This window comes from Parambassis ranga, chromosome 13 (genome assembly GCF_900634625.1).
Source record: "Parambassis ranga chromosome 13, fParRan2.1, whole genome shotgun sequence".
NCBI lineage: Eukaryota > Metazoa > Chordata > Actinopteri > Ambassidae > Parambassis > Parambassis ranga.
This window is the reverse complement of record NC_041033.1, coordinates 7,283,370-7,306,691: the sequence shown is the minus strand read 5'-3', so window position 1 is coordinate 7,306,691 and position 23,322 is coordinate 7,283,370. Positions and strand designations below refer to the sequence as shown.

General features: G+C 40.0%; 1 protein-coding gene across 1 annotated transcript in view; it reads right to left on the bottom strand.

The window, feature by feature from the left end:
* Positions 1 to 17,332, bottom strand: part of zbbx (zinc finger, B-box domain containing) — a 41,327-nt gene extending 23,995 nt beyond the window's left edge. The window contains exons 1-7 of the mRNA XM_028420016.1: positions 17,197 to 17,332; positions 16,180 to 16,287; positions 15,620 to 15,733; positions 8,176 to 8,278; positions 7,676 to 7,727; positions 7,173 to 7,297; positions 4,625 to 4,720 (exon numbers count right to left, since the gene is read on the bottom strand). Coding sequence (XP_028275817.1) covers positions 4,625 to 4,720; positions 7,173 to 7,297; positions 7,676 to 7,727; positions 8,176 to 8,278; positions 15,620 to 15,733; positions 16,180 to 16,280 — 591 coding nt within the window. The 5' untranslated portion in view covers positions 16,281 to 16,287; positions 17,197 to 17,332. The remainder of the gene's footprint in view (positions 1 to 4,624; positions 4,721 to 7,172; positions 7,298 to 7,675; positions 7,728 to 8,175; positions 8,279 to 15,619; positions 15,734 to 16,179; positions 16,288 to 17,196) is intronic.
* Between the last annotated feature and the right edge of the window lie 5,990 nt (positions 17,333 to 23,322).

The window sequence follows — 23,322 nt, the reverse complement described above, 5'->3', positions numbered from 1 at the left end:
TAATGTTATCATGTTATTGCTGGTTTTTCATTTACACTACCTTGCTGCTAATTACTGATTATAAAGAAGCTCTGTTGCTCAACCCACTGTCATTATTAGTTGCTCTCACAGAAATCATTAGACAATTGTGGTCATTAAAGACAATTAATTAAGACGCCGCAATGGTGTTGTTCCACCCTGAGTAGGCTGCCATTATCAGAAACATGTTGTGGATAGCTGACAATATATAATGTCTATGACAAGCAAGGCCTAGCAGGAGCTTTGATAGTGGGTGACATAAGTAACAATAAGAGAAGTGGCTGATGGCATTTAGGTGACAACAAATGCTGTGTCAACTGGAAAGATAAATGGCTTACTTTCCTTACATGCTCCCTTACTAAAGTAAAAGCTAAAGATATTTACAACATTATGATCTTGGTTTTACATGTGTGCACAAACGATCAGGTAATTAAACGGCTTTCAAATAATCCTTTACCCTATTCTATACTAATGGGCAAAATAAACTACATGACATGTGGTTACTATAACATCCAGCTACAAGACAAAGAGTCAACAACAAATCTTCATGTTAATGTAATGAAGTGATTCTCATCTCTTATCTTGATCTGGACTGACAACCTTCCTGTGTCCACAGCTGCAATGTTCGCGTAACCAAGTAGGGATTATATGGGAGCATTTGATGGATCACTGATGGCATTACGCACTACACTTTCAACTCCTCTTTAAAATCACACAGTTGGCTGGTCAAACCAGCAGCTTAGCTGGCCTCTGATATGATCCACCTCCTGATAAAATAGCATCCAAAAGTACTCTTCTGGATTTTCCTGCTTGCCTTGAAGATTGACTGTCATCCAAGCAGCATGAGACCAGTAGTAGACTTTAGATGATTTCTCTATAGTAGCCCCTGAAGCTGATCCAACAGAAGCCACACAAACACTCTGAAAATACTACTACTGAATGAAAAGATTCTAAAGGACACAAGCTGTGTTGGCCGTATTAACGTTAATGTATACATGATTTAACATGTTGTTGGGGTATTTATTTAACAAAAGCCTTTTGCCGCATAAGATCACTTCTGTTAGTAACATTGATATTGTTCCCTGTAAGAAAGAAGCACTATGATATGTTTGGCAAATGCTAGTCAGAACCTTTTTGTTTATGTGATGGATGCTTCGTCTGGTCTTGTACAGTTGCAAAAATGTTGTCATAATGTTGTCACATAAATTAATGAATTTGTATATGCCTAATTTGGCAAAGGGAGAAACTGGTTGGCCATATGAAATATCTATGGTCCTATCAGTAATAACAGAATAACATACAGCTGTTTCTGTATTTCTCTATACATGTGTAAAATTCAGTATCTCGTGGGAGGGAACTTGCCTGTGGATATAGCATCTTTAAGAAATCTCTGCAAATAATCCCACCAGCCTGAGAACATTGGTGTTAGACCGACCTTCTGTTGGCAAGTCTTTAATGCAAGACGTTTTGAATAATAAAGCATTCCGTGTTCCCTTTTATTTTTTGGTCATCAGCCAGCAGATGTGCATCGATGGACACTGAAGGCCTGGTACTTTATATATATTTTAAATAATGCTGCAGAAATGTATCACTCTATCCTCAAATAGATAATGTATCATGTCATCAATAATGTAATAAAACATTGCATTTAAATCTAAAATCAAGATTGTAGCAGAGGACATTTAAAACTTATGAATGAACAAAAACAGTAAAATATCTTTTTGTGGAGACAGGGGAAAATCTGCTACCACTTTGACCCAACGTTGTAAAATTACAACATAGACTTAACAAGCTCTATCAGTAAATTCAATAATATGATAATACACATATTGCAGAAAAAAATATTTCTGGCATTGCACTTACTTTAGTCGCATGTTATAGACAAAAAACGGACTGAAGACAAGTTCATGGCCATGTAACCACACCTATATACACTCAATCTGCTGTTATACCACAACATACAGCACTTATCTAGTAGTCTACACAGGTTAGCCTAAAACTAATACCCAGAATACTTTGCAAACATTAACTGAACCAGGTCTGTATGTGTGTGTAAGGCTGGACACATGAGCTGATGAGGCACTGATGAAAGCCCCAGCACAGCATCGTGATGAAATTAATAATATTTTTGTCTTTCTGGCTCTCCTTCTGCCTACCTCCCTTATTCATTCCAAGGCAAATGAAACAGGATTAGCAGAGGAGAGACAGAGATGTGCATGCGTCAGCTGCATGTGTGTGTAATCCCCAGTCTTTATGTTCTGCCAAAATACACAGTTTTGCCTTACCAGTGATTCGAGCGAGTGTGGAAACAGAGATGCAGGGAGAGAGAATTGTCTTGTGTGGTTTCACGGAGCTGTTTCAGTGTGTGCACTTTTTGTCTCTGTCAGTGTGTATGGCTTTGTTCCACCGTGGTGGCTACCCAATGCACAGTGCGTTAACCCAACCGGCAGACAGGTAATGCATTGACATGAAGACTGAACAAGAGCTCTCTATAAAAGCTGAGCTCTGGATAGTTCTATGCATATACACAAAAACAGTCCCAGCTTCACACATGGAAGCAAATTTTACCACATAAATCAAAGAACGCGCTTTATATTTCCACAACCATATCTACGCACAAAGTGCACATCATAGCATAGTCAATCCCTTTGTGAGTAGTTCTAGATGAAAATAATGGCACCCCAGAAAACAACAAACAGGCTGGCAAAATTGCACACATCCAAGGAGGGAAAAGAGTCCAGCTAGCAGAAAATAGACAAGGCCCAAAGCCAAGAGTACATGGAGTGACTGCATAATGCATATGTACCAGCCTTGAAGAAACACTGGAAAAGAAAATGACTACATGTATTCTCAACATAGTAGGAACAAAAGGACAAGAGGTGAAACTTTTACATTGCATGCAAGCTACGAGATGCAAGTACTCCGCTTGAAAATGGCAATCGCATTAACTTGTTCTTTCCCAGAGACAATACCTGCATAGTTGTGCTACCACATGGAAGTTACTAATTACAGTACTGTATGCTGCATTAGACTTTATCACAGGCTGGCATGCCACATTTTTACAGTAAGAACAGTGGCAGGTACATATCCCTTGAACCAAATAACTGATAATTAGACAGCACTGTTTGTGAGCTTAAGTCTACTTAAGGTCACAAACGAGTCCATATATTTATAATTATACACTTAAAAATGTACAACACATTTTCTATCTCATTAGGACTATTTGTTATACAGTATCTTTGAATAGATGAGTTCCCCCTGTTAAAATGCTTCCCATGCAGATTTGCTTTAATAGGCCATTGCTTAACAAATAACAAAACCCATTGTTAGAGTGTGTCTGTGTGTGTAAGTTGCTGCTTATGCGCTGGTTTGCGGTCGGCATTGTGCATGAAAATATATTTGTTTTGTTCCAGTTTGTGTCTAAATATCATACAAGATGTACACAAACATTATGTTATATTATTGCATTATTATATTACTGTGTAAAATCTATGCACAGCATTGCATTGTCCAATTTCAACAGATGGATCAACAGCTTGCATCATTTCATTTCTTTATGTGAAAGAACTGAATGTTTACATTTGTCGTGTGTGACTTATCATTGGAGTTCACAACTATTTACTATATTTTTGTGGTCTGTAGTCACTTGTGGCTTAATTAAAGTTGTGTCATTGACCTGTTCTGTCACTTTGTATCTCATGAAAAAAAAATCTTTTTACTGGTAAGAACATGCTGATTGTTAACCAGGTCTTTCACCAGTCTATATCCCACATTCTCAATAATTCTGCTGTAGCCAACAGTATCTATGGACAATCTGACAGTCTCAGCAAATAATAGTACAAAGTAACTCTTAAGTAAAATCACATCAGAAAGCTGAATATTCCAATCAGTGTGATTAGCTATCCAATTAATTTGTTTCAAATATTTCCAAACCCCAACCAGTTCTACTAAATTAGCAGGAGAGGTCAGGAAGAGATAGTGGTAGCTAATGAAGAAAGAGATGTGGGAGAAGAGGAGGAGGACAGTAGCCAAAATGCTGTCGTGGGAAAGCCACTTAGGGAATAAGCAACAGGTATTACTTAATAATGAATTTAAGAAATTATACATCCTCCCATGCGGTCCACAGTGAATTCTATCAGCTACTTCATTTATTTTACTGGCAGGCACAACTAGTATTATCAAGTTATACCATATTAAAGCATGATTATTTTTGTTTATTCATTATTTCATTAGTTGTTAAGGGTCCTCTGCTCATGTTGCCTGTAACCCAAGAGTCCAAGAAAGACAAGGACAATTCTAATCATAAAACCACAGATGGTAAGTTGACCAAATTCCTTCACTAGTAGACAATTTCATTCACATTTGGTGACTGCTAATTCCCAACCCCAGGGCATCAAATGTAGTATTCAGCCCTTCAATAGAGAAAGAGGAAACATTTGGAAGGGAGAGATGAGGAGATACTGTAGTAAGTGATGCGGTTAATGCAAAACAGAGAGTCTGATGGAGTGAAGTAAAGGGAGCATGGGATCTGAAGTATTGGTAGAAGACAAAGACAGAAAGAGACACACTGACGAGACAGACTTGATGTACATGCGATAATGCTCACCTGAATAGGGATCATTTTGTGGAGCTTCAGTGCCCCCTTCTGGTGAAATCTGGCAAAGCAGCCAATGCAGTAGCTCTCAGTGCATTCAGCACATACCTTTAAAACAGAGATACATGTTGCAGTCAGTGTGGGTGGGCTTGTGATTGTGTGTTTGCAAGAGAGAGAAAAAAAACATATGTAAAAATCTGATCATTTGTGTGTCTTAGTAAAGCAGAACAGATTGATCAGTGTAAGCATTTTGTGCATGTGCACTAGCAAGAAGAACAAACTTGAGCTAAAGATTTAAACCTAAATCCGGATTTCTTTTCCTTTCCTCTAACCGCAACCTTGCCATACAAACTTTGTCAGAAGGGATGAATATTGAAATGGCTTCTATGGGAGGATGCTGCCAGGTTTGTGTGTGTGCCTTTGTGTGGTTGTGTAGAGTGTGTGTTGGTGTGTATGTGAGGGAGAGGAAATTAAAAAGAGAGAGAGCAGAGGAAGGAGTGCATGTTTGTACCTGTATATGCAGTGTGTGTGTGTGTGTGGCTGAGTGAATGCATCTTAAGGGAGGTCATTATCATTTCTATCTGTAAGAATCCGCTCTTATTAGTGTGGGGGAAAGTCCTTGCATCAGCAGGTTTGGGAGAGAGGCCTAGACCGGGTGGACAGAGCACACAGGCAAGGCCAGAAGGAGGGGAGATGCAAAGAAGATGGAGATGTGAGATGGAGAAATTGAGCTAGGCTCAACAAACAGTAAAGAACTCTTCCTTATTTCTTAGGTTTACCTCATTTGGGCATGCAAGTTTGCTTTTTATGGTGGCCCATGGGTTTCATCACCACTATCATGTCAGATGTAGAAAGTATAGTTAAGTGCACTTTCAAAAAGTAGTTCCAGAAAAACTTTGTGGAGGAACTTTTTTCACAGTGTGACATATGTCTGCATCTAATGACTTGGAACCTCCCTTTGTTGCTCACAACAAATTGCAAATTTGGTACTTCTTTACCAGTTTATTTATTGCCTTCCTACCAAACACATAACAAAATTCGAAACAAAATTCTCATACTAATTTTTAACAGTGGTTTTACCTTTATCTCATTTTCTCCCCAGTTATCTCTTTACTATGTTTTACTATAATCAAGGCATTAGTGTCTGATATTGTGTTAATTTTTTGGTGTTGTGTTTTTTGTGTGTGAGCATGCACGTGCAAGCCTACAGCTGCAATATTGCCACTTAATGGTCCAATAAAACAGGGCCTCATTTCCCCTCTCAGGCCTGAGGATAAATTACAACCACTCTCCAGGGACTAGGCATCCCTATCTGGCTGCAAGCAGCATATCACCGCACTCTCTATGCTGCTCTGAAAGAAATGAGGTACTCTTTTTTGCCTGGATGACTCTGGAATACAGCGCAAGGCTAGGTGTGCACTGTGTACGGGTGTGTGTGCATGAATGTGTGTGTGTGTGAATCTGTAAATTCTGTGCCAGCATGTGTGAGTAATACTTTAAAACAAGCACCGTTGTGTGCATGACTGTGTTTGTGTGACCATTTGTGTGCGTATGTGCAGTTCCAGACAGAATAGCAGACACAGTTGTAACGCTTTCCATTATTGCCGTCATTATAGCATACAAGGGCTATCCAAAAATGTGTGTGTGCATCAGTGTGTAGTGTATATTTCTGTGTGCATTTAGCCTATGTGCTTGCCCAGGCTTCTATAAGCACAGCCATTAAGCCCATCAGTATGGGGCACTGGGGCACTGGGCTCTCCATTGGACAGTTTAGTGCCATTATCATCAAATACAAATCATCAAGCAAATTACCACATTACAATTTAACACATTGTATGTGCTGCACTTAAATAACTCATTCCACAACAAAAGGGACAGACAAATGGTGGATGTCAGCTCAATCAGTTCAACCTCTCTCTCTCTCTCCTTTATTTCCCCCCTAACTATCTCTCGCTCTCACTACCACTGCTCAGAAGCATCAGCTGTTCAATACTAAAGTCTGCTGCCTTCATACAGAAACACAGGGTAGGAATTGAGGATTTACGAGGCGGTGATGTGAGGGGCAACTGGTCATCAAGCATGCATTACGCAGCTTAGTTTGCCACAGTCTATTATACACACACACACACACACACACTGTGAGGCTTTTCATTTCTCTCTCTCTCCCTCTTATTCACACATACAGTGGCAGACCGTGGTCCCTCCTCTTGAGCGGTAGTGGATGAAGAGTGAGAAAGAATAAACAATGGTGCCCTCAGAGGTCTCAAGTATGGATGAACAGATCCAACTAAACTGTTATCAGTGCAAACACAAACACACAGATAGACCAACAGATTGGGCAGTTGAGGCAGACAGAGAGGGAGGGAAGGGAGAAGAAAGGAACATGCATAAACCTGACGGAGAGAGTGCAGGAAAAAAAAACAGATCCAAATTTGGCAGATGTGGTGTGTGGAAGAACATAGGTAAGACAATGGGTATTTAAACTGCTGATGCAGGACAGATGGAGGAGAAATAGTTACAACAATGTTTCATTTGTGTATGTGTGTGTTTGTATATATACCAGTCCTGCAGTCTTAGCTTCACATTGTCCACAGATCACTCCATTCAGTCTTTTCTTTGTCATCTGAAGGCCATTGGGAGGGAATGGAGGCTTACGTGGAAGCTTAGGTGGAGGCTGAGGTGGAGCTGAAAAAACGTTGTTAAACTTGTCAGGAGGATTTCATTTAATATTATTACAGTTAAATGACTTTTGTAACGGACCTTACACTGTGCGTATGTACATCAAATTATTCTGTGTGGTTTTTGTGGAAGAAATTAATTATATCCAGGAGTCATAAGGGCGAAACTGAAGACTATGACCTGCTAAAGAAAGCCCATCAAAGGAAGTCCTTGAAACATTGAAATACCTGTAAATATGCAATTATGCACCTTTGCATTTGAATGTTATGGTGCACATTGCGGGTAATAAGAATTTCTTTATAAAGTCAAAAGACCATCATTTCTGAGTACACGTCCCTGTCATGTCTACCTGATCTCATATTTGAAACTGAAGTTGTGGCTCACCTATCAGTGGGACGTCATTCAGCACCCGGATCTTCAGTTTGCCTGCTGACAGCTGTTGAATAGACATTGAACAATTTTTGTAATTCATCCTGCTATATTTTATATTGTGTTATTGATACTGTAACATATAGATGGGGTGTATTCATGTTAGTATGCAAGCCTTTTGTGATGGGTCATGGTCAAGGTTTTTCATATGCAAATGGAATCTCAAGTCTGCTATGTGTGGAACATTAAAGGATTGGTAGTGGAAAGACACATGATGCCTCCAAAGACATGCAAACAATACACAACCTACACAAAGAACTTGTGAGAAAATGAGTCATGTTTTAGGACAACTATTGTATGTTAGTTTTCAATACTAACAAAAAAGCAACAAGCAAATATTTTGTGTTTATAATCATCTAATCATCAACAAGCACATTTTTGAATGACATTTTTTGCACCAACTTTAAAATGAGATATCAAATATCACACAAACATTTAAACGATTTGTATGGCACCTTTTCGAGTTTGTCCTGCTGGCTCTTCTTGGAGCTGGCTGTTAGAGAATAGCTGTTCAGAGGCCCACTTTGTCCAGCTGTCCATCTGAACTTCCCTGAATGTCTAAACAGCCAGAGAGAGAGGGAGAGAAATGATCAAAATATGAAACACCAGAATTCTGTTTCATTTTTGCCTTTCACTTGTTTAGGCATCTGTCCACACAGCATTTACATGGTCACATTAAATGAAATAAATCAGAACGTCCTCAAACTATGCTGGACCTTACTAGCAAAAACTGTTTCTTTGCTATTTATGAATTTTCAATAAGGTGTAAGTGAAAGGCTGGCTTGACATAACAAAACTCAGAGTTAATGCATTTTAATCCATTTATTTACCTAAGGGGTAGTATGTACTGTGCAGGGTTTAAGAAGAGAAGGGATGTAAGAAAGGTATGGCACCAGCATTACAAAATCCAAAGTTTCTCACCTTAAATCTGTCAATAAATAAAAAAAGAAGTTTTCATTAAAAATATCTCCAAACATAGGATATATGAGTGGGTGTGTGTCTCTCTAAATTTGTCTGTTGGATGCTGGGTAATGCAGGGTGCCTCACAGCTTGAGATTAAAAGCTGTTGCAGACTGTGGGAAGTCAAGTTGGAACAGAAGAGTTTGACATGTCATTGCACCGAAGTCAAACAGTGATCATGTCTTGAAGCCTGTTCATAAGAGTAAAACTTCTCACATACCATTCCCCCAGTGCTACTTACAGCAACATTGCATTAACCTTGTGCAGGGCCAAGGAATGTTGGTTGTTTTGCTCTGTACTGCTAAATTGTGAAGAGAAGCTTGTCCAGTTCCAACTCAATGAAATAGCTTTCATAACCTGTGGTCTATCAGTAAGGAGGCCTAAAATCCAATTACATAGTGGAGGTGAAGCCAGGCTGGTTTAGTTTTTCAAATAGCTTTTGTAGGATGGTGGTATTAAAGGCAGAGCTGAAGTCCAGAAAGCACACAGCAGGATATTTCTAACCAGGAGGGTCAGCACAGTGTGGTGCACAATTAAACAATGCATTCTCTGTAGAAGTTCAAATGAATAGGAGAGAAGGTGAAATGCCATGACAACTGAACTAATCAGACATGTCGAAGCTGAAATCTGTAGGATGGAAAAGGCATTGGTGGTTTAAAGTCTGGCTTCGTTTGGCAAGATGTTTAAGATTGCTAGTGCATCCACCAGCTGGTGGTGGTGGATTCCCTTGAATGTTGCTGGCACCAATTGCTGTGAGGCTTGAGTTTGGGATAAGTGCTCTTCACTTCAGCTGTGATTAGGCAGAGGATCTACTCATTTTTCCGAGCAGCTGTATTCATCAGTGGAAGGTTGTTGAGATTTGAGTTTTTGAGGCTATGACTATTGTTGACCTACAGGTTTTTGTCATCTCCTGTGTCACAAAGGCCCCAAATGAAATCACTGTGGCTGTCCTCAGTTGGAGCTCATTATGCATTTTAATGGCTGACTTGTTTTTGGAAGTGCTATGTCCATGTGAAACAGTAATGTGCAAGAAGGAATCCCATGTACATGCTGTAAAACATGTCTGTCATTCCTCACTAGAATTGTACCTATCCACACACAAACGTAGATGCATAAACACAAATGTACGCCCGCACACACACACTCATGCAGGACACTCCTGTCAGTTGCAAGTAAAGAGAGGAATCTTCATTTAGATGGGAGTTATTCATGCTCATGTTGTTGAATTATTTATGCTATTTATGCTATTGTGTTGTCAGGCTGTCTTTGAAAGAAGTTTATTTTGGATTGAGCTGGCAGCCTGTCAAGGCACAGGAACTCAGACTGAATGGGTATTTGTGATGGCAAGACTTGCCAACATCTCTGATGCCGTCGCAGTGCTCCGCTGACTCTGAGGGTGGGTGTCAGGTAATCATTCTAGCGACATCACCTAGGTAACTGGACTGTCGCTAGGGGAGACAATTGAGGCACACCTCTGTCGCTGCAGGATGACAGGGTGTCCCCTTAGGACACGCAACCTGGAGAGATAAAGTGTCTGTTTGTGTATCTCTGCAGACCGCATAAACTAAGGTTACAGGTAAGATACAGACACATATACATAAATTAGTTATTGTTCATAATAATAATAGCTGTTTTTTTAAACATACTGTATGTTCAGGTACAGTCACATACCATAGTTGTTTTACAAACACTGCAGTGTATATCTGTGTATATTTGTAAGAAACACTATGAACCTTGCAAATGAGGACATTTTTGCAAGTATTCACTCCTACTGAAACCTGTTTGAAGGTGAGGATAATACAGTCGTACATTCTGAGGGGAAAATCAGATCATTTCTCAAAACCCACACATTTTGAAAAATAGATACTGAGAAGATGTGCAGTGAAAAAAAAGATATAAACAACAGCAAAATCACACCACAATCATACCATTAGATAGATAGCTGGTGATTGCATATCGGAAACAATAAACTCAACATAAAAAAGCCACTTTGTCAAAAAGTATTTCTTTAACACATTGAACAGTACAATCTCACATTAGCTTAGTGCAAACATTTGGAGCTATATTGCAATGAAACAAGATGAAACTATTTCAATGTTAACCCAAGGCAAACATCACCTGTCAGTCCTGGACACACTCAAGCCTGGGACACACACACACACACACGCGCGCATCACCTTTAACTGACCCATCTCACCCAAAGGGAGAAGCGACAACATCTGCGTCCCTCATGCACACACGCACAAACATGCAAATTCAGACACACTTTGAAGTCTAATGCCAAAGTAATTGTGCCTATTTTCAATACTCAGAGTAAGAAGGGGAGGGCAGTGCTAAAACAGAGTGTTGAGGCAGAAAGAACCTAGCAAAGACAACTACAAAATACCTATACACAATAACACATCTTCTTCCAAGCATGAGCAGTGTCAGGTCACAGGGTCACCAAATACACATTTGTAGAAATTCTGCATAAACAGGAACTGGATAAAGCCAAATACCTAAGAAAGAACAGCAGAAACAAATAATAAAAAAGACAGCAAAGAGTATGGGAAGCACAGCAAAAGAAGCAAGAAAAAATAACCCTCAACCATACTTTTAGATAAGACAAGAGCTACTGTGTAAGTTGTAAGGACTAAAGACAAAGCTACTTTAAATCTGTGACTCGGCCAGGCCACATCAGAGAATGATGTACTACGTTTGCCCCAAGCTGCTGCTCTGGCTTTATTATCGCCTGTGTACCCTTCACAAACTGATTATACCACACCTCCTCTCAGCAAACTGAATTTGTTCGCGTATTCTTTAGGTGCATACATGGGTGTGTGTGTGTGTGTGTGTGTAGCCTGACTCTAAGACAAAGATGAACAATTCATCTGCTGCGAGAGCTCTGCGATCTAACAGACACGGAGAGAAAAACAGAGTGGTGCATAGCGCAGACACACTTCACACTGCACAGACTGAGAATAATTCACAGCTTGAAGATCTGCAGTAAAGATTTGTCAAAGACACACACACACATGTTCAGAGACAGGTAAGAGAGGAAGTCGGGAGAAAATTCAGGTAACCTTCACATCACATGAGAACAACTGATTAACCAAATTAGCCAAATCCACATCTTTATCTGCTTTCTGTCATGTCAATCAGAAAGGAACTAATAAGAAACTGTTTCATCTTTTTCATTAGAGGTGTACCAATTAATTCATTCAAGCTGTTAGGCAGGGTTTCACATCTAAGGCGCTGCTGCATCACTTCACACAGCTTTCAGACAAAAGGTAGGAAGGAAATGCAGCTAGATTGATGTGGAATTTAAATGTAAAAGCCTGACAGTGGGTGAATATCAGTTCAGTTTTAGTACTTGTTACCCAGTCTGTGGTGATGTGCTCTCACAAACTTCTACTTTTTATCCTATTACGATCAGTGTGGCCACTGTATTAAGAAGTGTTGAGCTTGACACAACAAATACACCACACACACACACACACAGCAACCTCTCGAGCCATGTGCCAAACACTGCAGATCCTGAAATGACCACTTGAGTAGTGAGTAAATCCCCATAGACCTCTATGTTGAAATGTGTCATTTTATAGCTGAAGTAAACTGTTTTATAGCCCGGCATAAAATGGTTTTGATCCCTTCAGAAATGTTTCTCCATCATTAACAACTGCACACTCCCTCATTTTAATTATATTAAGGCACAGGTTATGCATATTTAAAGGAATTTAGGTGTAAAATTCCCCCCATTTTAAATACAAACCCTGCTGTGGTAGCACAGTGAGTGATCCTCCATCCCATTTTTACCAAACCCACTACATTACTACGTTTTTTTGATAACATTGTATTAGTAATCAATATTGGCCTGTCGGAAAATAAAGGGTGTGTAATTATTTCTCTACAATAACAAGGAAAATTTACATAACCATGGTAAATACGGTAAATACCCAATATTTACACTTCTACATATCTTTCGCCTACATCCACACAATCTCTCTCACACATACACACACTCTCATTATCAGTTTTAAGCGCCCACACAAATGTAAACTTTCACAAACTAGTCAAAAAGTATACTGTAAAAAGACACAGAGCTTGGCAGAGCTTGGCATGGATTTCTGAGGCACAGCTCTGTGCGTCTTTACTGATTAAAAACGACAAAAATCTAACTCTGTAATCCACAAACTGTTAAAAACACACAAAGTAGTGCCGTCATTTATGAAAGGCCAGTATCAAAAAAATACACACAGGCAGCCATGCACACATCTGGTGGTAGCTTGAAGAGTAGTAAATGTTACAGTATTTCAGTGAGACAGAAAACACTGTGTTTATGTGCTTATCAGGTGCAGACTGGAAAAGATGGACCTGCCCCCATACTGATGCATGGTTTCATAATTAGAACTAGTCCCCTACTGAAAAATCATGTGCCCATGCACAGTCCTAAAAATGATATATATGATGCATTTCCTCACAATGATTACGATATATATATGGACCAATAGAAATCTCTCTAACCACACCTGCAGTCTTAATAACATAATGTAATTGGCAATAATGCTTTTAAGTGTTTGTATATACAGTACACTTTTCCATAATTTAAGAGAGGCTGTACAAAATGCATACACCGCTTCTCCTCAAAGCTGTGTCTGAGTTATGTACTCATGTTTGTAATACACACCCCTGTTACGCTGTTACACTTTTCAGAGTTATTAATGAAATGAGATTAAATGAGGTTGTTACGTGCCGGTACTTGTTGTGTGTATGTCTGTCTCTGCTTTCTGTGCAGGTTTCCAAGTGCTTCCAGTGGACCAAGTGGATGATCCACACCTGAGTCCACTTGGTCCTCATCAGCAGAAGTATATCAGCTGGAGGTGTGCACATGGCCAGGGCCAGTGTGGGCCAACTTGTGGACGCTCACACCATGCGTCTTTGCTCCGTCCAGAGGGACGAGAGCAGGATAATCAGTGCTGATCTTTTTAGTTTTGCTTTTGTGTTTGATTTATTATTTTGTTATTCGTTTAAGTTAATAAATTTAATTAATAGTCACTGTTTCCAACTGCTGTCTCTTTCTCAGGCCTGGGTAACATTATTGTTGCTTCCCCTCATCCCCTGGACTAATTGGGGAACGTAACAAGGTGAACTGGGAACAGAGAATAAAACCATCTTATTAATAATCGGTGTTTGTTTTCATCCTGCAAATTAATTTCCTGCTCACATGGGCTGGAATGCCCTTCAATCTGAATGTGTTAGATAGTAGACGTAGTAATGGCCCAGATACATGTATTGTAATGAAATTAGAAAAGAAACACTGTTTTATTTGTTAAATGTGTTTATCTAATGTTATTTTATTTGGGAAAGCCAATGCGAAATCCAAATATTTATTATGCCTGCAAAAAGGTGACACCTGTCATCAGAAGGGTTCTGATTTTTTGTTGCTACTGAAAAGATGACACTATCTATATTCAAGACTTTGAACGTTAGCCATGCAGGTCAAAAAAGTAAAGTTCTATGCAAGTTGCTCCACTGACCTTTCGAATGTAGTCCACTACATTGGACATGAACCCACTACATCTATGACTGACTTTCTGACTTTTCCTTTATTGCATCCATGGCAACCTTTTCTTGACCTTTATAAGGAGAGAAGTCACTGACCTCCCCCTTTTCTCATTTGGTGCCCTCCTCTGTCACTACTCTGTGTCTCTACTTTGTCTCTTGCTATTTTACAGCTATGGCAGTCTTTTCTCACCTTTACTGCCTCCCACACTTCATCATGTCTCTCCATTAGTCACCTACTCTGTTCCCCATGTCTCCAAGGTCAATATTTGTTCCTGGTAGTCCTTATTGTTTGCCAAGGCTTCATTTTAGCATGTCCCTTTTATTTTTCTCCCCTTTTTCTCTAACATTGTCTATTATCAGATTATTTTTCTGCATGTTGGTCCTTTATTGGATAATGACAGTGACGACAGAAGAAAATGTGTCAAGGCCCAGCCAACTTGAAGTGAAACTGGGCAACTCAGCCCTCTACCACTTATCCTGTCATAGGGAGAATTCACCCAAAAGGCCAACATTCATTGCGAGACAGTTACACCACCCAGTTTGTAGTGGCGCTTCTGTGCCATTATCAAACAACATCAACGCTGCTGACAGCTAAAAATGAGTGGAAAATCTTGAAGTTGGAGCTAATACATTACAGCAAAATGGACAGCAGAAATAAGAGAAGATGTTGGACATTGTGAATTTTCACTGATTGCCATTCTGCGTTATTCAAGTAGTCCAGTCACAGTTCTTACAATCATCATACAGAGGGTACACTGCATTGCTGACCTGTGCCAGTATAAACCAAGCTTTGCTCATTGCTCATTATTGATTGCTTAGAATATTAGAATATTCTCATTGAATATTTTAGGATCACAGTGCACAATGCTATAGATACAGTCAAATTGTAATACATGCTCAACTATAATTGTAACTTTCCATTGTATATTGAGGAATTATTTGTGAATGCTGACTTGACACGTGGTCAAACTTTTGGACAGTCTGATAGATGAACGGCTTCATCCTTACAGCCTTGTGCTTTGTGGGTTTTGTAATATCAAGTCCAACACAAGTTGAACCACAAGTGAATAATACAACTATTCCACATGATGGGGTGCAGACAATACAGGATAAGTACCTGTGCAGAAAGCTGGAACTTGATTCAGGAATATACTAAATCCTCCTCCTTCTGTTTTCTGTTCCATCCTGCTCATACTTATTCACTATCCTATCTTTTATTATCTTCTCTGACTCAACCTCTCCCACATCGGACTGTCTGCTGACTTCTGGTGTTTTTCTCTCAATCTCACCTTCCCACTTAAATGTGACCCTATTCCCTTGCTCTCCCTTGCGCTCCACCTCCCCCTGTCCACTGTGCTTCTTCTCTAGGACCTTAACTGTAACATTAATACTCACCCTCTCTCCGCTTTCTCTTTACTCATGCTGTCTTTCAGCTGTTGCAGTTTCTCCTCCATCTCTTTGCTCTCATTTTCCAGAGCTACAGTCTCCATTTGCATTTCCTTTAGGTTCCTATGGCAACATGAACACATGCACATTTATGAAATCAAACAGCAGCAATCAATCATACAAATTACCTACTCAGCCAGGCTCTCATCAATATGTTCAATTCATCTTCGGAACTAGAAGATCCTTGTTGCCATGACTAATCAATATTTTAATCAATTAGTTACTATATCTAGGTACCACCATGCCAGGCATCAATGCAGTCAATTACCTGTTGTGAGAAACTACAGTAGGAGACCTGACCACATTTTGCATTTGGCATTATGAAGAAAATTATAAGACAGCATGGAAAACTACAGAATTCAGCTCACTTGACAGAGAGTCCTTTTTTGTGTGAAATTCATTGGATATAATTTGAATGACCACAGACGAAAATAGTATGGCAGCCAAGTAACCCTAATGGGCTTTCACTAAATGACTTAAGTCACATTATTGATCTTCTCTCATCTTACCTGGCATTGAGCTTGACAGATTTGGCCTTGTTGTTAGGAAGCACCACAAAGTTATTTGAATTCATGTCTCTTCTTCCTCGTGGCTGAGGTATTCCCGCCATGTCTCATCTGCAATAAAAACCAACAGTAATGGCATAAAAACTGGATATCAGAGAACCCAGTCTAAATCATATGCAGCCATAAAAGAATACTGCAGCAGAATTAGAAGGGACACATTTACTTAAAAGAATAAGGGGAAGTTAAAACAAGCAATCCTGTGTGTTTAAACTGTATCTGACAGACTTGTGTAGATGATGAATGTTTTTCTGCAGTAAAAGCCAATTTAGAAAAGTAGCTGGTAAAATGTTGTTATAGCAAGACAGCTGCACTTGCAAGCATTTCAGCTGGTGGCTGAAAGTGACATTAGTCATAGGTGAAAGTGAGTGAGGCACTGCAGGTTTGACACCGAGTTTTCCTAATAGAACAAAATGAATACTGTAAAATATGCAGGTTAAAATCAGAAACACAATGAAAATGTGTGCTTTACAATCTTATCTAACCGAAGATGTTAAGCTTGACAACATAAATTAGTCTACAGGCAAAGTCGGTGTCTATTAGAGGTGTTAGCCAAGTTAGCTTAGCTAGCAACATTTTCCAGGAAGTAGTCGGTGTAAAATGACATTTTACTATCAAAAGCTACAGTTGACTCGACTAAAAGGTTCAAGTATGTGTAAAATACAGGTGATAGAAAAAGGAATCAACTTTCTTTCTTTCTTTGTTTCTTTTTTACGCCAAACACTTGTATCAGCATAGCAGCAAAACACATACATTATGGCGCAGTATATTTTCTGGGTTTGTGGATGCTGCTTGGTTTGAGCAATTTACTCTGACTCGTAATTTTAGTTAGGGATGTTAATGTTTGTCATTCTACCGGTGCCTCATCTTAAACTCATTTTACACTTGCCAACGTTAAGCTGACGGCGTACATGAACGCAGCGTTTACGCCTTCATGTAAACTGTTAAGAATATTGTACTTACCCACTTCTCTCTGTCACACTCTTCTCTGACAGCTTGTACTGGCTTTAACTCATTTTACGTCAATATTTCACCTGTGTTTCAGTGTTGGAGGGGTACAACGACAGCACGCTGCTCTTCTGTAAACACAGCGTTTCTGTTTGGCTGGCGTTACTATGGCAACCTGTGCCAATCTCGCGATAGCCTGACATCAAATATTCATGGTTTCACAGTTCGTGCGTGTTTGTGTGTGTGCTGTTGTGATCTCCTCCCTGTCTGTTTTTATTGACTATTCTTCAACTTTTTAAAAGAATTATGATGGTATGTCTTTGTTTGTTAGGGGAGTAAACACTGGATTCAAAGACATCAATTCCCTTAATGCCTAAGTAATCGTGGGTAGTGGGAATTCCCATCTAATTAAAGCCCTCACAGCATCAACATAAATTTTGTAGCACTGATTAGAGCTTTGAACCTTCCTTATTTTTTTCCAGCAGACTTTAGAGTTCTCTTTAGTCATCTAAGATGACGATGTTTAGATATTTCATGTTGACAAGCATTACAGATCAGAAGCAAATAATTTCCCATTAGCCCCATACGACATGTGTTGGAATGAATTCAAAAAGCCCAAAGCGAGGGATAGAGTGTCTATGTGTAGCATTTAACTTTTACATTTTACATTTTCATGTAAAAAAGACAAAAATACAAAAATAGCATGACACCACAAATCCAGCCAGTTATACAGTAAGTGAGAAATACTCTCCTTTACTATTAAACTGGTTATTATATATAACAAAGAAAACTCTAACAGACCCACAGGCATATATCTCTCTATCAGAGTGTGTTTGTCCAATATCAGTGCAGTCAGGCAGTCCACTCAGCCTCATTTGTATTCATGGACAAAAGAAACTTTCTGACAATTACGAAAGCACACTTCTACTGCCAGCCATGCTACCACCTTTACATGTTTTTGCCCCCTTCCTTGCTGTCCTCTCTCTAAACCACACGACAATTATGGCTCTGCAAGCACACCTCCACCTAATTCCTAAATCCTCCTTTCTCTCTCTCTCTGCCTTCTGCCTTTGTCTCCCTCCCTCTCTCTCTCCTACATTGTTGGCATATGACCTATTGCTCCTGCCATCAGGGGAAGCGTGGGTGTATGACTTACTGAGGGTGCTGTGTGTGCCTGTGTGTGTGTGAGTGTGAATGGTCATTTAGGGTCATGACCCTCCAGCTGGATTCTGTCTGTGCTCCTAAACAGTGACGCTTTCCCTCTCCTCATTTCTCCCTCTCTCTTCTGTTCACTCTCTCTCTCTCTCTCTCAGCTCTGCCAGAATAGACAGCAGGGCGTGCAATGGCATACCAATGAGGGGATGAGTGAGAGGAAAGAGTAAGAGAGGAAGCAAGCGATATAGAAATGAAGGGTGGAAGGGGGGGGGGGGGGGGGGCAAAGCAAGAGGCCAGAAGGCACAAGGAAAAGACGCACAGGAGAAAGAACAAGAGAGCAACAGAATGCATGAAAGGAGGGCTACAACAGAGGAGCAGTTGCTGGAAAAGGACAAGCACTGCACTGTGAAATGTCAGGGCCATTTAATTCATTAGGAGGCAATGATTATGGCGCTGCACTGAATGTCATCTGCTGGGTTAAACCTTCCTCGGCAGCCCCATGCTGGATATATATTGACTGTTTGGCTGTGGTTGGAAACCTTTTAGTGATGACAGACTGCGAGCAACAGGGATGTGGAAACAGTGAGGAGTTTTTTTTGTGACTGTGTGGTATGCTCAGGGTGGTTATAGATACCCTCAGAATATATTGACGAAATAATGGAGAAATTGTTAAATAACCTTGAAGAAGTCGGTCTGAAGCTTTCATCCATCCATCTTTCTCTACCTGCTTATTCCTATTCAGAGACACACTGAGATTGAGACAGTCCTTGCATGCACAAAAGGAAAGAAGGTCACCAGTCCATCATTGGATTAACACCAGGCACATGTATTCATACAGGTCATTTTAATCTCCTGGTTCACCTGATCTGCATGCCTTTGAATTGTGTAAAGAAACCAAAGTATTCACCAAGGCCTTCTTTGCTGAATCTCTGTGCTTCCCTTCTCTAAAAAAAAGGTAGAAAAATCATTTAGCCCCGTGCTAATTGGATCGTGACCTGAAACTATCTAAGCAAGTCAAACTAAATTGCTCAGAACTGAATAAAGGGGGGACGCATTAACCGAAGTCAACTGAGATCAACCTAACTAACCTCCAGTTAGGGAAAGAAAAATGAGATTAAATCGTCTTACCATAAGGAATAAAAAAAAATGTGATTATTAAAAATAAATTACTTCATAATCAGGCAGGAATCCATGTAGGCAGATTTAGCCTACAGGAAAACTGTGATCTTACAACAAAGAAAAAGCAGGAAGAGTCAGTGTGTGTTTTAATCTCTGATGTACCATTTTCAGATCAGTGTCTTGATGTAGTACCTGGATGTAACTGAAGGGAAAGTTGTAACCATTATGGATTGGTGTAATGTTCTAAAAAAAAAAGAAAGGAAAAAAGGTCAACACACACACTGCAATTTTTACCTAAAGCCACAATAAATACTCAGTGTTGCATACCTTTTCTAAATGTCAGGGCGGAACAGAGAAACTGACCTTTGACCAGCTTATCAAAAATGTCATCACTTCATCACCTTATCCTGATATGTAACATTTTATAGATCATTTTCAAATAAATCTGGCTAAAGATGTATTTTATGAGACATCTTTTCATTCTGTTCTGATGGATGCCTGCACTAAAATTAGATGCATATTTCACATTCATGAGACATCCTTAAAATACAAGAATATTTAAAAGTGAGAAAAAGAACCCCTTTTTGAGACGTGTGATATGTGATAGTTCCTTTTGTAGGAACATATTTGAATCCTATTCAGACGTGTCAGTTCAGCTCAGTGCTCGATTGTAGAGCAGAGTTTATTAAAGGTACAACACCTGTGCTTTTTTTGCTACCACAAAAAATGTGTGCTATAAAAAATAAGGACCTATAGGGAGGCAAACAGAATTAGAACATGACATTGTTTTGTGCTGAAAAATACTCTGCAGACCTCACTATGAACAGTTTTCCAGCAACTCTCTTAAAGACATACCGAATAGAACTGTACCTGAGAAAAGTGGTTACAGTAAAGTGTGAATTTAAGGACAAATATTCTGGAAAGATGTGGAATATACATATATAATGATTACAAATGTGACAGTTTGTTTTGTAAATTCCAAACTTAGGGTCTTTTATTTCCTCTTGTTTTAGGTTGTAGCTGTAATTTCTTCTTCACTGACATCATTCTAACTAATCCTACAACTTCTGCAAGCATGAGTTGTACATAGAGTAAAAAAAATGGGGACTGGAGCATCTGTTTTATGATAATACTCATGCTCATGACTATTGTTGGTTTGTACTTAACGTTCACCGCTATTTCAGTCCTTCTCTGTTGAAATCCAAGATATTGTTAAAGCCTGGCAATAGATGTTTCAAGAGCTGCAACTGTAATTTATTCTCACTGCTGTGTGGAATATCCAACAGCAGGTCCCATCCTCTGAAAATAATGAGATTCCTTCTTGCTGAGGTTCTCATCACTGAAAAAAAAGCCTCTCAGGCCATGACTGTGAAGAGAGGTACTCAGTGGACATGCTGGTCTAAAAGATGTGAGCTCGATGATGAGGAGGCAGAGAGGCAAGAATGAGGTTCAGTGCCATCACTGTGGGCCGCAGTGGGATGAGGGACACGGACAGGAATACTTGTCCAGGTCCTTGACATGGTGAAGAGAGTCCAGTATGCAGGCTCTGCTAATGATGTCTTCATCCTCCTGTGACAGGGTGACTGATTAGCCAGTCAGTGTGTGCATGTGTGTGTGTGTGCGCTGTCTTGTTACCACTGGGACAGAAGCAAACACAGAACAATCAAAGCTGAACTGCATGAAGCAGTACATATCATATAGAGGACTGGTGCTGACTCAGGAGTCTGAACATGGTAAATACCATAAATAGACTCTAGTGACCATGGAGACAGAGCAGCAGAGACAGAGAGCAACACCAACAGGCATTGACGAGATGACGGTCTGGCTTGAAAGGTAGATAGCAAATTAGAATGGATGAAGAACAAAAGGTGAGCGAAACAAAGTGAACAACAAAGAGGACTATAGCCTGAATGAAAGAAGAGGAACGCAGCAATGCAAGAAGGATATCAAAGTGTCAGGAACTGATGGCCAGTCACCGGCTGTCATTGAGAAAGAGACGGAGAGGTAATGAGAGCTGTGGTGGAAGGCAGAGGGGCCAGAGGGCTGGACGCAAAGGCCAAGTGAGAAATTGAGGGGTTGAGTATGGAAGGTGAAGGAAGGAAGGGAGAGGGAGAGACAGATTGGGGGGTGTGGAGGGAGAGGAGTGCCTCTTCATCATGTAGAGTGGCTTAAGCTGATGGCTATGTGTCACATCAGCAGACGGTCACACACACACACACAGCTGCACCACACAAAGTAACTTACACTGAGATCACGCACATCAGTCACAGCTCAGATCTGACAGTTAAAGGAGATTAAAGGCAAACTTTGCTGTTGAACCAGCTTTGCACCATTACATGATGGGTAAATGAACCGAGCATGGCGGCTAGATCTCCCCAGTGCTCAGGAGATTGCAATCTCAATCTTGTATGATATCTGTCTTATTTTCACAAGACTGAGATGCCATGTGCACACATCTGAGTGACCTTAAATTAACATTGTCGGCATGTGAGATTTTGTGATCAAGCCTGCTGTAGATAGAAAGAAAGCAGAGACTGGATCAACAGCATTGGATGGCAGTCAGTGACGAAGGTGTTAAGAAAGACAGACCAAAGAATGTACTGTACACTATCAGGACAGGGTAAACCACAATAATCCACAGGACAATGATAAATTGCTAATTTTGGTTTGACAGCAACACTGACGGCCTTGTTAAAGCTGTTGCAAAATTACAATTATGTGTCATTCCCTTTTTTTATTTTACTCAATTTTGTCATATCCAACTCTAGGAAAGAGAGTGCGACAGTAACTGCTGCGTAGAAATCTGGGTCAGACATGACATTTAATAACCAGGGAACAAGCTGATACTGTTTGATCACATCAGCTTATTGTTCTGCCATGGATTATAGAGACAAATGGTGGCATGAACAAGATTTAGAACAGACAACACCCCCCCCTCCATGTCTGTAAAACAATGTGCGTGGGAACACAGGTAAAATAAACTCCAGTGCCTTTCTGCTTGATCACTCTTGTGTACCCTCTCTCTCTCTCTCTCTCACACACACACACACAGAACTATATTTTTTGCAGTTACACACACAAGCACCTGTGCATAAGCACGTGCATGCAGCAGCCTATCAGTGAGCTGTACCTCTACTGCCATCTGGAGGATGGAACTGGAGGACCCATTGCATCACAGTGAGCACTGTTGCCTCTAAAATGTTCTACACTGGTATGAGAGGATGAGAGTGGACACCATAGATACTTAATGTGGTAATATGATGGTGCACAAATCATAAATGACATTAGTGTTTATACACTAATACCATACAGACACTGCAGCATTGCGGGGAGCATATTTGGAATACAGTGGTAAAAATGTGCACAAGGAGCAGGGGACCTTTTCACATCATTGTGTTTCAGTGACTGTTTGTGCACTTGTGTGAAACACCAGTGAGCTCTGCGTACATACCAGCTGTGGGTGACTAATACCTGTGTTTGTTTATCTGTGTTTGATATGACTGTTTGTAGCTGCTTGTGTGGATAAAGGTTTGCACCAGTAACTTCTGATAAGAACCATCCAAATACACTGCAGCATACTGGATACTGTAGTCACATGTTTGTGAAAAAACACAAAAACAGAACAAGTGAGAAGCTTGTAACCCAAATTTGAACCACACAGTACAGAAGGCTTTAGCTTACCTTAGATTAATACGAAGACTGCAAGCTGGGGAGACTAAAGCTCAGTTTAAACATGATACATCATTTTTCAACTCATACACAAGCAGGAATGTAAACATTACATGATGACTCTTTAAGATGAAACAATGCAGTGTTCCCAAACAAGACAAGTTATAATCTGACATTTGCAAGTTCTACCTGGAAATA